Below are 15,083 nucleotides of genomic sequence, written 5' to 3'. Positions count from 1 at the left end.
CTAGGCTGGTTTGTGTTAAACACAAATAAGGCAAAGACTGTCATAAGATTTTTAGTTGACATCTGGCTTTTATACTAAAATTAGCATAAGTCTGTGCACATTCATTAATTCTACCTTAGCCGACTAATAATTCATTAATTCTACTTTAGCAACGAAATGCCGTGTTCATCAGCCACCTATAAATTATGCGCATAATCACACAGTTAACTCCCTGCTACCATGGTCTGTATTAAATAATAGATTCTTTTTATATATCATTATAGTATTAAATTATATTTTTTATTATATTAAATTTTTAAGTTATATTAACTATTTAAGTTAGAACAGATTATTTTCAGTGACTCAGAAAATCCCTTCCTCTTTCTACTTGGTAGAAACATATGCTGGTTTAACAGGCTGATGCATCATAGGGTTTAATATTCTGTTACTTAATCATCAAAACCAGGATGTGGTCTATGTCAAAGGTAAAAGTGGTCTTCCTTATCTTTATTTTACTTAATCTTTGCCCCTTTTAAATCTAAAAAAACTTCTTACTAATCTCAAAAAATTGCTAAACATAAAGCAAAATCATGTTAAATCATGTATCTGCTTCTGTTTTTCCTTTGTGAAATGACTACTTTTTCTTTCTCCTTCACAGTCTTTGTGATATATTTGTTGCCTCATTTTGCCTCTCTCAGCTCTCTTTATAGTTGAGACATGCCTCAGCTCTACATCCTACAGGCAGCATTTTAGATGTCCTGGTTGCTTTTGTACTTCATTCTGAAGATCTCCTGTGGTGTAGCATGATCATGGACAGATTATGAATGGCCACTGTGGGTCACTGGTTTCCTTACAACCTGTCACCACCATTTTGACATTTGCTAGCTCTTCATGAGCTTTTGTTAATAATTGTTCATTCATAGATGTATATTTTTCTCATTTGGTTTTTTTTTTAGTACTCAGGAGCTCATTGTCAATTTCTTCCTCTAATGATGCATTTTTCCTGAAGTAAAAGATATGCAAGATTTAATTTCCTCATAAAAGGTACATTTTTACTTGTGTTTGATTATCACCTCTGTTAATTTTAATTTTCACTTTGGTATTCCAGGTAAAGGAAACCCCATATTTCCAGAAGAAAACTACACCTCCATTTGATGAGCATGGATCTAGGGTTTTCACATCTGATGCAGGAGGTACTGGTACTGGTTTTATTCCTCTCCTGTAGCTTTCTGTTATTTACTGGCATATTGGGTGGGTTGTTGGTTTCTTTGTTAATTTTTCTTTACAGAAAACATCATTTTAGCTATTAGGCTTTGAGGACTGAATTCTGGAATCAGGATAATAGGCCATGAATTCTCTGTTTTATTTAGTTTGAGCTAATGTGTTGCTTCAAAGTTTGGTCCTGTGCTAAAAAACTGAAGGGGGAAAGCCTATATCTCTGATAACATGAACTAATGCTGCTCCAAATCTGGTAGTGATGCTGTATTACAGGAGGTAACAACATTTAAGCTTAGAAAAATATGAATCACACATATTTAACTATTTCCCTTTGAATACAAGATCATTTATAGGAACTTACTATGGTATTAGATGTGTATTTCAGAAAATAAATTGTCTTCCTGCCATGTGTCCATGACAATTGATCAGTGAAGATTATGGGACGAGAAAATTGCAGGTGTTCTAATGCCTGGCTTATTCTGGAATGTACCTCTAGGGAAGTCAGAAATCTGTAGGGTCTTAGTATGGCTTTTTCAACTGAAAAAAAAGAAGGTTTGGCACTGGGTTTTTTTTATAGTTTATTAGGATAGCTGTTGTCCTAGTTTTTTGGGGATTTTTTTCCCCTTTAATGTTATGCACAAAGTTGATTTTGGTGGAAGTGTGTCTTTGTAGTTTGCTAAGTTTCAGTGTAAAGTTACTCTTGTTCAAAATTATATTTGTTTGTTTTTTCCACCCAGGGAAGAGCATGTCACTAAAGTGTCTTCTGCTTGTTTCTGCATTGCTGAATCTAGTTTCTTCCTGTCACGGTCACTAAGTTATAGTTTTTTAAATTGTGTTTATTTTTGCATTGGTGCATGAGTAATTTCAGCATCTGGTATATTGCTGTATTAATCTTGTTTGACACTATGAAAATCAGTAATGTATTAGTGATATGTGGGTATTAGTAATGCTGCTACCATGTCAGGATTTACCACTTATCTTCTTACAGTGTGTGTACTTAGAGGTTGAATTCTGTTCTTTGCAATGTTTTGTTATGTATAGTAAGTTGGAACTAAAACTTTGTCTCTTTGTCAAATGCTAACAATCTTGGGAACTTAACCAGTCAAAAAAAACCTCTATAGGACTTCACATGCACTCCATCCCCAGCCTTAAAAGGCTTGAAAGTGGAAATTGTTTGAAAGAGTTAGTGTTGGTTGCTTGGTTTTTTGGGGGTTTTTAGATAACTGAATCTTATTTACAGGTCTTCCGTCAGGTGCAAGTGATGTTGTCAAAAGCCCTTTTCAGATGCTCCGCCAGCAGATCAGTCTCACAGAAATAATGAATACCAGCCGCTCAGATGCCTGTCAGTTCCTAGAAGGTACAGAGGACACAGGGCTCCAGGAGCACACAGATGAGAACTGTCTTTACTGTGTCTGCGTTCAGATTCTGGGTTGTCAGCCTAACACCAAAATGAGCTCTTCCTATAATCGTACAGGTTAGTGTTCGTTGCAGAGAAGTGTGATACAACTGAGTGAACTTACTGGCTTTTGTTCAGCTTTAAATAATCTGGAAGGGTTTCTGTTTAACTGACTTTCGTTTTATTGACCTTAAAATTATTTCTCTAATAAGCTCATTGTGCAACCAGTGGTAGTGCTACGGTCATTTCCAGCTTTCCGCTCTTTAGTATTAGTAGGAGTAGGTTCCTGTGTGTTTATTTAGTCTCTCTAATAGCATGTCAAAATAAAAAATTTGAAACCTTGTTTAGTACTTAAAATGTGTGTTCTGAAAACTGACAGTGTCTGTTCAGCTAAAGAAAAGTCTGACATCAAGTCTGTGCCATAAGAAGGAAATCTGTGGAGTCTGTTGAAGCTGAGCTGTAATTTCTGGGATTTAGTCATCTTTTCTCATACTTTGAAATTCAGAAGAGATTTGGAGTTATTTTTTCTAACCGTCTCTGCAGAGTTTGCAGTTAACATGCCTTTTGTCGATTCCTGTGATGGAAAGTAGTGGATGCTTAGTAGGAGCACTCACTGTTTTACAATATTGTTAGACATTTATTAGTAGTCATGTTGGCAAAGGGGTGATGCACAAATGTGAGGAATTGCTCAGAGCTGAGCTGGAGGTTGAGTTCAGTAGCAAAAAGGAGTGGCAAATAAAATCCCAGCTATCCCGTCCCCCAACAGGTGCAGCAGAACCTGGCTCTTGCCAGAGACCTTCCTGCAAACACATGTGACAGCTGTGTGAACAAAAAGCCTGCACAAGCAAGAGCATCTCTATTATGTTACATAAAACAGCATGGGTATATCAGTAACAGTGATGTGTGGTGGCTTCTTAGGCTTCCATGTCTGGAAAAGACTCCACTTGTGTATTTTAAGATTTTTTTTTTTTTTTAATCAATCTTGGAAGAGTTTGAGTATAATTTGTTCCAAATCCAGCATCTAGTTCTGAGCTGATTTTTATGCATAGTACTTAGTGCATCTTGCATGTTTGCAGTTGTTGAAAAATAATGAAAACATGTGAATTGAGGAAAAGTGTGAATAACAAAGGTACAACATCTTGTTTATGTCAGATTTTTCAGACATTCCATATACTGACTGGTGTGGGCAGACCATTCACAATCACTTAGATGTGCATTCCTCCAAATTTTCTGGAATTTCAGGCTGTAGTGATGCAGTATCCCATGGTTCAGCCAGCAGCACCAAGAGTACAGAGCTTGTATTAGGTAAGTCTGAAAGCCTTATGATTATCAGAGACTATAATTAATAAAGAATATTTTAGCTATTGTGAAGAAATTATATTTCACTTATGTACACTGCAACAAATTAATGCCCTTTAATAGACTAAAACCAAACAAATCTCAATAAAAATATCATCCATCTCCAGGTGGGAGAATATAGTTCTAAACTCTTCTCCCTCAGCTATACAGCATTTCTGCAGATTATTCAATACCTAACATTACAAGAAAATTTATTGTCTTTTTTTCCTACAGATGTTAATTTTTAAAAAAAGTCTTAAGAATTACTGAATTACTGTAAAGAGAGACTTTATGATATACTTGTGTATTATATTTTGAATTATGATGTTTTCTTACAAATTTTCTGGTTTTTGAGTTCTCCCTTATCTGATAGAAGCTCATCCAGTTTGCAACATGATTTAGTGGTAACAATATCACTGTAACTTTATCTTGCAGGTTTTTCTTCTAAATGGTAGAAATATTTTTGAAAAGGTTAACTGTCTAAATTCCTGAAAATAGTGGTCTAAGTTCTAATTTCAATAGAAATATTTTTGATAGCTCAGAATGCATATGTGTGCTCATCTGTGTATGGAATGCATAAACAGACTTGTTGTACAAGATTAGCTCAGTCAAAGACAATTCTGTTTAAATCCACACTGGTTTATTTGTTCTTCCAGGAGTAAAGTCAATCCCAGATGACACACCAGTGTGCAGGATACTTCTGCGGAAAGAGGTCTTACGTTTAGTTATCAATTTGAGCAGTTCAGTAGGAACTAAGGGCCATGAAACTGGACTTCTGACGTAAGTTCAATGCATTACAGATGCTTTAGCTACACTTAGTCATAAGTATTCTTTTAAGGTCTCAGGGACCGTGAATAATCTCACTTCTCAAAAGTTGTCAGGCAGATATGATTGAATGTAATGTAGAAGCTAAACAAACAATCTCAACATTGTTGCTCTGTGTTTAGTATTTTACTCTTAAGGTTTGGATCTTCTAAAATCAGTAATTCAACTGCACTGTTTACATACCTAGTGTAGCACGCAGAACAAATACTTTTTTCTTTTTGCTGAATAGAAGATAAATACGATAACAAACCAAAAATGATGTCTTGAGAAACCCAGCTCTACTTTAAGCAAGAGTACAACTCCTGAAAATTATTAATTTTTTTAAAATATTCAAATATAGGAATATAATTCTACGGGCTGAGTGTTATAACCTGTAGGTTCCTGGGCTAGTGACATTGAAACTAACAACTTCTAAAAGAAAATGCAAAAGTGTGTGGTTTAGTTTCAAAAATGCTTACAGGTTTAAATGATTAGTTTAATCTTTTTCCGTACTTTTATGACTGCTGTGCATGTGGATGCCAATTATTTGATACACTCTTCTCTTTCCAAGTCTGTTATTCTAAGCCTAGGCAATCACAGTGATTCTGTACAACTCACAAGTTGTATATTTTGTTTCATCTCATTAGTTTAGATTTCTTCCAGTTCTGTACAAAGTAATACTGTCTGTTGTGATTTTCTTACTGTGTCAGTTCTAGGATTTATAATGCCTGTTACTGAAGAATTAATGATGACATCTCATTGAAAAGTTTAGGGTTTTTTAAATGCAATGGAAATCTGTTCAAGACTTACAAATTGTTGTTTATTATCTTGTTCAGAATTAAAGAGAAGTATCCCCAAGCATTTGATGACATATGCCTTTACTCTGAGGTGTCCTACTTGCTCGCACACTGTACATTTCGACTTCCATCCCGGAGGTTCATTCAGGAGCTATTTCAAGATGTTCAGTTCTTGCAGGTAAGTGGAGGGTGCACTTGCACTGAATGTACCAAAATGGCTGGCCAGGTCCAGATTCCATGTCCTGAATAAAAGATGCTTTCACATCCTAAAGGAAACAATTTTGTAATGTCTCCTGAGTAAAATCTCTAGCAATATTAATACTCCATCCTTCCCTTTTAGATGCATGAGGAGGCAGAGGCTATTTTAGCAACCCCGACGCAACAGCCTGTAATTGATGCATCAGCTGAGTCCTGACCTCTGCTCAGGCAGTGCTCTGCATATGGACTTTGAAATGCTCAGACAACCTCCCACTGACTGGAAAAAAAGTTTGGAACATCATCTTTGAAACCTTCCAGAAGCTACTGGTACCTGAAGACTGAACTGAAAACATTTTCTTCCTCAACCAATTATTGGCACAGTCATTTGAGCCCTTTGGGGATGTATTAGACATTACCTTAGTTTTAATAATAGTAATTACCAGTATATGCAAGAGCCAAGCACTGAACACCTCCACAAGTTTTCATTTCATTTTCTACCATAAACTACAATGAAATAGGATAACTTGCAGAGACATTTTTAATTGACTCCCGATTCTGTTCCAGAGAAGCAGAACGATGCCTTGCTTTTTAAACCCTGGATACCAGGAATCAGAGAGATGGGGGTGCATTCCACTGCCAGCAATGGGAAGCCATGCTGTAGTTGTGGGCACCAGGGGATTAATGTTAGCCCTTCTCTGTTGATTTTTGTACTGTTTATAACACTACTTTGGGGATTTGTAACTTCAGACAGAAAGAAATGCCTCTGAATCTGAGGTTTCATTAAGTTATTTTAATATTGCTATAGTTCTAAGACATTTTATTAGCAGTCTCTTAGATTTCATTGCATTTACATACATGTATCTTGTCTGAACCAGTTAAGGATTTTCACTACAATTTGATTTTCAAAACAAGTCATTTAAAATTTAAAATGCTGAAATCAGATTGTTTTCCCCAAATACTATGCATGTGTTTGCAGTTTCTACACTCATGCTCATTTAGTACAAATGTAGGTCTTGCTCAACTACAATCCTTTAAAACGCATGATTTGTATCAAATAAGCAAATATTGTATAAACTGAACTTGAAGACATTTAATCATTGCAGGTTTTGTGAGGAGACTTAAGTATGAGTGTGTTCCAAGTTCCACAGAAACAGCTATTTTATAAAAACAAAGGTTTATTTGAATTTTCAATGGATTAGTGATCAAGCATCAGATAGTACTAATAATTGTAGTGAAAAGCCTTAAGTAACAAATTTTGGAGCAGCTGTACTTATAATTTTGTACTGGTATTTAAGACTTGTTGCAAAAGTTTAATTACACAGTGACTGGTAATAATTGAAGTAGTTGCCTCTATCATGTTACTAGTACCGTTTCTAAACTAGTAAGTGCAAGCTAAAAAAAAAAAAAAAAGTAGGAATCCCTGTCACTTTTATCATGGATCTAAAGATTCAGAAGCCTTTATATAAAGGTAATATAAATATATGCAAATGTGTATATACAGTAGCATGGCCACCTTTGTTAGAATGCCTGTAATAGAGGGGATTACCCTTTGATTTTGATATAGGTGAATAATTCAGCTGGACTGTACTAAGTAGAACGTATTTTTATCCATTCACTCCTCCCATTTTTTATAATTGTCAGATTAATACTTAGGTGAAATTTATCTTGATGCTCATATCTCTGTTCTTACTAGCTATGCTACTGGAGATTTCAATAAGTAGTCCTGTGAACAGTAACACAATTCCTAGTGAAATGTAGAATTCATTTGTTCTTTTTGGAAATTTCATGATGTCACATAAGCACTGCTTTGCAGCTATCACTTCACTGAATTCTTATGTGCACTGCATACCATCAGGTTCTGGTAAAGCAGACTGTAAGTTGCTGCTCATAGTCAAATTTAGTTCCTAAGATTATCTTCTCATGAGTTCCCACTAAAGGAGCAAAAAGAAACTGAATGAACTCTTCTATGGTCATTGACATAAATAATACATCTGTATGGCAAGACATGTTTGAAATGTTTAGAAAACACCACACCAGTAACTATTGGACTTCTGGTTATGAGACATAAATGCTTCTGTAAAACCAAAATGTCAATCACAGTAGACCAAATAGTGGTATAAACTCCAAAGGAAAATAATGTAGTTTTCCCACAAATGGGGATAGCATATGTTATACAGTAGTTTCAAACACTACCTCAGTTAGGCTAGAGTAGAAGAGATTTGTTTTAATAACTAAATGGGGTTACATCGAACAACTCCATGTTATTTTTCTGCAGTTAAGGCAAAATAAACAAGTTTTATCACCTGTATTTAAAAAACCCACCTCTCTTCATTTCTTAGCACTTAATGTAGAAAGCATCATAGGAAGGCCTCTGATTATAGAAAGGTAAGCAAATATACTTTTGAAAGAATCTCCATCCTGAAATGCTCATGTGTTCCAAATAACGCTTGTGTGGGGATCCATGACAACAGAAACTTGACATAAAAAATTATGGCTGCAAACTCAGTTATAAAGCGTGATTTTTTTTTTTTTCTGAAAGCGTATGAGTGTCGGTAGATTTCAACAAGTATGCATCAAGGATGTTAAGTCTGTATTGTACATAACATACATTTCTAGAAAATTAATTTACACACTGACATTAAGCTCACATTGATTTTTCACCTTAATTGGCAGATGAAGGGGATACTGTTATTGAAGGAAATTTATATTGGCTTAATTATAAACTGTGAATTTCTAATATTATAGTTCTCTTTTTTTTTTTTAATGTCCCTTTCGAAGTCCTTATTTTGGGGTTTTATTTGTATCATGAAAAACTTCAAAAGAAAGCTGTAGTAAATTATGATTGTGCTTACATTAGCCATAATAAAATCTCTCTTTCACTTCTCCTAGGGAAGCTGACAGACCACCCACTTTTTATATTTCCAGTTTGAGTGATTGGTGATACTGCTCAATAAACCATGAAGTGTGTAGCATTCACTTACACTGTATACAAATACAGTTCAGTTGCTGTGGCAAAGAAAACTCCTGAGGAACTCAGCTTGGTCACATACAGCTCAGAGGCAGGAGCCGCTCCAGGAAGGAGAGATTGCTTGTGGAGCCAGTCACAATTAGTATCAGCTGCCTGATTCTCTTGGTCTGCTCTTACAGGCAGGGGAAAGGGGAGCCCTTTCCAAAGAGCAGAGAGCTGACTGATAGGCACCCAGGCACCTCCACAAGGGCCTAGTCCTCTCCACCGAGGAAAGGAGGATGAAGCTAGGGGCTGAGTGTCTCCTTCTCCAAAAGGAGAACTTTTCACCTCTCTGAAATTCAGAACTGCAGAATGCTCCCAGCTGTTGCGGACATCACCTGGAGCTGGAGATACCAGGCTTTGATGTTCCCAACTTGTATGTGGTCCCCTGGCATACTGTGCTTGAACCAATTGCTTTTCCTCATCTGACAGCTCTTACTTGAATGACATCTGACAAACGTACCCTGAACACCCTCTCTTTGCTGGGTGGTGGTGGCTTTTCCCAAGTGGAGTCCTACACAATTCACTAGTTTCAGGTGCAGTGGCTCATCACACTGAGGTAAGCTGCACTTTTAAACATTTATAAGGCACCTGTGAGAATCCTGCTTGTCTTTCTGATTTCACTTTGAAACATGCATAGGGGTCTGGAAAGAGACTTGTGGTTTGCAGCGAGACTTGAGAACAAAAAGCACTTCTAGGTGTTCGAAGAGTAAGGTAGCTGTTCAAGAAATACACTGTAACCAAAATCCAGTGAGGGATGGAAGAGTTGCTGCTTTGTATTCTGTGCCTTGGACCTTCGTGTTTGGCAGCTTGGGCAGCAGGAAGCTGGCAAAGCTTGTAAGTGAATGTGAGCTCAGGTGCAGCAGTCGTGGCAGCAGAATTGTCACCAAGCTCTGAGGTCCTACTCACTTCCTTGCAGTCCTGCCCTGAGCTGCGCAGGAGCCACTTGAAAGCAAGTCCAGCAACTTTTTTTTTTAAGTCACACTTCTATTACTGTGTCCTTATAAAAGATATATGATGTGAGAGCGAAATTTTAAAACTGAAAAAGACTTCTGAGGACATGCTGGAAAGCAAGTTTTTATTTTTCTGGAGGTCTCCAATCTCCTTGGTTTTTGTTTAACTCACAATAGTTCCATGGGTAGTTTTGTTAATGAATGTGGATTTTCTTTGGGTTATTTTTGTAGCATAGATGGAGAGAAGTGCCGCAGCATAAGGAAACTGCATATTTTGCTTGAGTTGCTTTTTAAAATACACTATTTTATTTGCAAAATGTAATTTATGCCAAAAAAATGTAACGTCATTTTGCCACTGAATAGAGTGTTTCAGCACAAGATGCTATGTCTAAAGGGGAAAAAGGCTTACACTTTGTAAATCTAATTGAAAAATTGTTCCAATACTGGGCTGTCAGCATCCCTAAAACTGTAGTACAAGAGATTATTTTTGTCTAAATTAATCATTCTGTTCTGAGGGAAGGGATCAAGGAAAATCTCAATACTTATTCTCCCTGTCCTGTGTGGTCATTTTTTGTTTAGTAATACGCTGCTACATATTTGGAGGTTCTAGTCTTTGTAGGTCACTGAACAGACATTGAAATCTGATTTATATTGTATACCTGTAACATAGAAAGAAAAAGTATTTATATATTTTACGTAAGAATATTGCATTGAGCTGTGTATAATTTAAACAGAGGCTTGTCCCAAAATGGTATTGCCCATCTTGATTTTTTTTGTTTTCCTTTTTTCTTTCTCTTTTTTTCTTTTTGAGTTTTGGGGTTTTTTTGTTTTGTTTTGTTTTTTGGGTTTTTTTTGTATACTGTGTACAGTTCATGTCAATGAGTATTAAAGGCCTCCTGAAGCGTAGTCTTATCAAAGGGATGCGTTGTTAATAAAATGTACTTAAACTTCTTATAGTTGTTTTGGTCTCCTATGTACCTCTCAGCATTAGAAATGGATTGAAATTTGACTTATATTTGTAAGTTACTAGTTAACTAGAACAATCAGAAGCTTCCCAAATAAAATTTTTTTTGCAAAAAAAAATTACATTAATGCTTGATAAGATACAGAGACTCTTTAATAGTTCACATACCATTTTTATTTTAAAAATTTAACATACTGAGAATTATGTTTAATTATGTGATGGCTTAAGTATTACCATTTCAACAAGAGAAATGTTGCATTATGAACAAAAAAAAAAGGTTTACAGTTTTGGACTCATTTCAACTATTAATACCAGACAGATGTTTTAATATATAAAAATTATACACACTTCTCCACATATGCCAAAATACTTCTCTAATCTTCAGTTCTGGTGCCCAGACTGTGCCCTTTTACTGGCACAGAGATACTGTCCTTAGAGTCCTCCACTTGTATGCTTTTTATGCACAGGTTTCACAAAGCACCGCCCATCAGAGCCAGGAAGCAGAAGGGTTTATAGGGAAAGAGGAGCCGGCTTCTTCCCTCACCCACTGATCTGGAATGTGGTCAAGTATGTCACTGAGTCCAGATAATGGAATTTCATCAGAGCAGGAGGATCTTCCTGGGAATAGCCAGGGGATTGAGAAGTAGGAACTCAGCCAGGCCTATGTGTCTCACCCCCCCACCAGAAGGCACAACTGGCTGAACCCACAAACCCCTTCATTCACTTCCTGGGTAGAATTGCTGCAGCCAGGCCTCAGTGAGAGCAGCTTTTTCAAAGCTGGGAGTTGTGCCAGGTTGCAGCTGTCCCCCTGGCAGGAGGAACTGCAGCAATGTCAGAATTTAAAATGCTTTGTACAATAGTCTGGTTTCTTTGACTGACATCTAGATCTGAATTCCTTAGTTCTTGATTTAGGATACATTTTCAACATTTTAGAATAAATACACCTTTTTCTGAAATGTACAGCTGAGAAGTTTTGTGTTGGTTGTGAAAAAGCTCATATGTTTATTGGCCTTTTTTCCAGCAGCAAAGCTTTTAAGTTATGCAAGTACATACAATGTCGTGAAGCATTCTGGAGAAGCAAATGTTTCATGCATGAAGATACTGTGGTATCAAGCCTTCACATGCATTGTTACTCAAAGAAGAGGCTAAGCTAAAGGGGGGAAGTTTCCCTGGTATATATCTGTCAAATCAACCTTCTTCCTTATCCTCCCTGTTCTCTTGCCCTTCAGCAGAATGTGCCCAGCTGCATTTCCTTACTTGGGTGGCTGGAGGCTGAAAGGCAGGACCATTCTGCAAACTCTTCTCTACTTCTCTAGTCTGTGAGCCACCTGCACCTGTGCACAGCACTCAGATGGACATGGCACGGTGTCATCTCTGTGTCTGTATCCTCCCCCTTTCCTGGCTGAAGACTTCTCCCTCTGTTTACAGGCAGTGCTTGTCTCAGCCCACAAGCTGTGCAAGGTCTTAATGGTTTTCCCATTGCAACACAGCTTGTGACATTACAACAGTATCTGTCAGCAACAGTGTAAAAACTAGATGTGATTCAGTATCAGAACTCATCTTGTCTGCAGCTGTTTCATTTCTAGGAGTGTGATTAGCCTAGCTAAACACAGAGAAGGCAAGCAACTGCATTTTAGCAAACAAGCTGAACATCAAAATGTTCATTCTTCATTTGTTTCACCTTTAAGAATTGCTTATGCTGTGTTCTTAAGCTGAAACCATCTCTTTGTGACGGATTATAAACGGCATAAGGAGGTAAAACCAAAGGGTTCCTTGTGCACTGAGGTAAATTGGATAAGACTTTCAGCTACAATTCTGAATGTACTCCTTCATTACAAATGTCCAAGTTTCCGAAATCAAAAGGAAAGGCCAAATTCACTGCTGTCTACTGTGGGGATTCTGAGTGTTACAGTAAATATTTTTTTGGTTTTGTTTCTTTAACACATGCAAAAGTAATGTTGAGAGATCTAGATGTATGCAGGCTGAATATGATGTCCTTGAAAAACGCGATTCAGACATATGTGCTTCCTACCAGACTGTCTGGTTGGTTGGTTGGCTGATTGGGGCTTGCTAGGGAAGTACAGGGGTTAATGCCAAAAGTTCAGTTCACGTGCACCATACCATGTGGTACCACTTCTGTCTTTCTGGAAAATTGACTCCTTTACACCTAACTCCCTACGTCTCTTCAATGTATAGTTAAGACAATTTTAAAGGGTCTTTAGGCAGAGAAGAAAGAAGTGTAAAGAGCCCCATTTACAACATATGGAAGCAGGGTAAAAATAAAAAATCCCTATAAAAATCTGTTTTCTGTGCTCTTTCACACATCAAGTGTAGTTAGGACACAAGTAAGTAAAAGGATGATCAATGGATTTGGGTGCTCTGGGCAGCACTCCTGGTGAAGTCAAAGTTCCTTCAAATCTTCCAGGAATGAGCCACACTGTGTGCAGTAACACTTCTACAGTGATGCCTTACATTGTTGGAGGGAGAGAAAATAAACCCAGCCCCCAAAATGACCAGGTAATGCTCCATGTCCAGCAGCACAGTACCCACTGGCTGGGGTGGTAGAGTGTACACTGGCTGTGTACTGGTAGAGTACAGAGAGCACTGCAAGAAAAATGCACGCCTTGAGCAGCACGACCTTCCCCCTTGTTTAATTTGCTCTTCTACTTATGAATACTTTAAATCTCTGCAAAATAAAGCAGTTCTCTGCATCAGCCTGTGACAGATTGCTGTGATATCACTTGCTGCCTAACACAAGCCACAAACCAGCCTATAAATCTCATATAATGCCCGTAAGTTGTAATGGAACCATAACACACATAATTCCTGTGTAAGTCAGTACTCAAAACTAGTCCAGAAACAACAGCTTTGCTGTTATTAATGGAAGTCAGGCATCTGGGCTTGTGAGAGCCCTAATCAAAAGAAGCTGTGGCTTTAGAAATTCTCACAGTGTGTAGCCAAACACTGACTGGATGGACTCAGTGGAGAACAGAACATCAAACCCTCTCCCCCAACCAGCATGTATCTGTTTGTGAGATGTATTTCAGACTGTTCTTTCTCTCAACTGTTTCTGTGGTGGTTGAGGCTGTGTCCTCATGAAAAATATCTATGTAGCATTGTGGTTGGTACAGAACCACTGTCTGATTTGTCTTGCCTGCTTCCGGTATTTGGTAGGGATCAGATTCAGCCTCAAGTGGAGAAGAGTAAGCAAAATTCTCAAAACAAGTATGATTTTGAGGTGTTGGTGTGGGTGGGAAGTCCCTTGCTACATTTTTACTAGGGTAAATCCAGGAAGAATTGTGACCATCAATCTTATCTTCAGTTGGTGTTGAAGATAATGGGCTCCAGGTAACAGGATGCAATTTATGAGCTTCATCATTACTCTCCATGGCTAGCATGTCAGGAAGGCAGTCATTTATCTTCATAACTTTCTCAGAATCAATCTGCAAGAGAATCATTAAACAAAAAAACTACTCAATGAAAGAAGTCCAGAGTAGAAAAAAGAGAGTGATTACTTTAAGGAATTTGAATATCCCTACACAGTGTTTTTTAGTTACCACTTTTCAAATAATTGAATTTGAAGGAAAACCTACATAGAAGATGTTAAATGGAATCTGTATTTTATGTGAAATTTATCAGACTATTTATTTAGAGATTTTTTTTAAGTAAACTCACAATGACCATATTTGAGGATGGAACCATGTCCCTCTACTCTAAAAATTTAGCCAGGTTTTTGATGCGTGCTGGTTTTAGTTTGAGGCAGAAGCAACTGGCAGACAGCAGCGGTGGCTGTTAGGTGTCCTTCACTCCTTGCTCTCATGCTGCTGTTCGGTGAACACCAGCAGCTCCACCTGTGCCAGAGCAAAGGCTTTGAAGCCCCCAGCACACAATACAGAAGCAGCAGGTCACAGTTTGGAGGGGCTACAGAAGAAGCTGAAGGTCTTTTGCCAATTATGTTTCCCAGCCAAGCCTGGCAGAACCCTCTGCAGCCTCCCAGGGCCAGCAAGTGCACAGCCCTGCAGTGTCCTCCTGTGGGCACTGGGGCGGATGCATCTCCCAGGCTGCAGGGAAGTCCAGCATCCTCTGGGCTGCTGAGTTCAGACAGTGCAGTGGTTTGAACAGTAACCATGGAGGAATCACCTGCTGGTCAAAAGATTTCATTTATTCTCCAGTTGTGCATTTTCTTTTCACAGTAACAGACTGCAATTTAAGCTGGTCATTGCAGAGACACGTGAATGTCAAAAGAAGAGTCTTCCACTAAATGGTAATACTAAACTGTGTTAATTTGTGTATAACGATTAAAAGTAGTCAACACAAAAACTGTTAATAAATTAATTTTTAAATGCAGTCAACACAAGAATAGTACTCTTTCATAAAGCTACTATGCAAAGAACAGACAAAATGAAAACTCTAGATGTTCAGTGATATT

General features: G+C 37.7%; 2 protein-coding genes across 11 annotated transcripts in view; one reads left to right on the top strand and one right to left on the bottom strand.

Moving 5' to 3' along the window:
- Positions 1–10,642, top strand: part of RICTOR (RPTOR independent companion of MTOR complex 2) — a 74,835-nt gene extending 64,193 nt beyond the window's left edge. For all 7 annotated transcript variants that reach the window (XM_021551552.3, XM_085568128.1, XM_085568125.1 and 4 more), the window contains 6 exons: positions 1,088–1,172; positions 2,438–2,671; positions 3,746–3,898; positions 4,588–4,711; positions 5,572–5,710; positions 5,873–10,642. In XM_021551552.3, the coding sequence (XP_021407227.1) occupies positions 1,088–1,172; positions 2,438–2,671; positions 3,746–3,898; positions 4,588–4,711; positions 5,572–5,710; positions 5,873–5,947 (810 nt within the window). In that variant the 3' untranslated portion in view covers positions 5,948–10,642. The remainder of the gene's footprint in view (positions 1–1,087; positions 1,173–2,437; positions 2,672–3,745; positions 3,899–4,587; positions 4,712–5,571; positions 5,711–5,872) is intronic.
- A 163-nt stretch (positions 10,643–10,805) lies between these two features.
- Positions 10,806–15,083, bottom strand: part of LOC110482633 (oncostatin-M-specific receptor subunit beta) — a 31,116-nt gene continuing 26,838 nt past the window's right edge. For all 4 annotated transcript variants that reach the window (XM_085568137.1, XM_085568136.1, XM_085568138.1 and 1 more), the window contains one exon: positions 10,806–14,097. In XM_085568137.1, coding sequence (XP_085424263.1) covers positions 13,651–14,097 — 447 coding nt within the window. In that variant the 3' untranslated portion in view covers positions 10,806–13,650. The remainder of the gene's footprint in view (positions 14,098–15,083) is intronic.

The sequence above is a fragment of the Lonchura striata genome, chromosome Z (assembly GCF_050655825.1).
Source record: "Lonchura striata isolate lonStrDom1 chromosome Z, ASM5065582v1, whole genome shotgun sequence".
NCBI lineage: Eukaryota > Metazoa > Chordata > Aves > Passeriformes > Estrildidae > Lonchura > Lonchura striata.
This window is presented reverse-complemented; position numbering and strand designations above follow the sequence as displayed.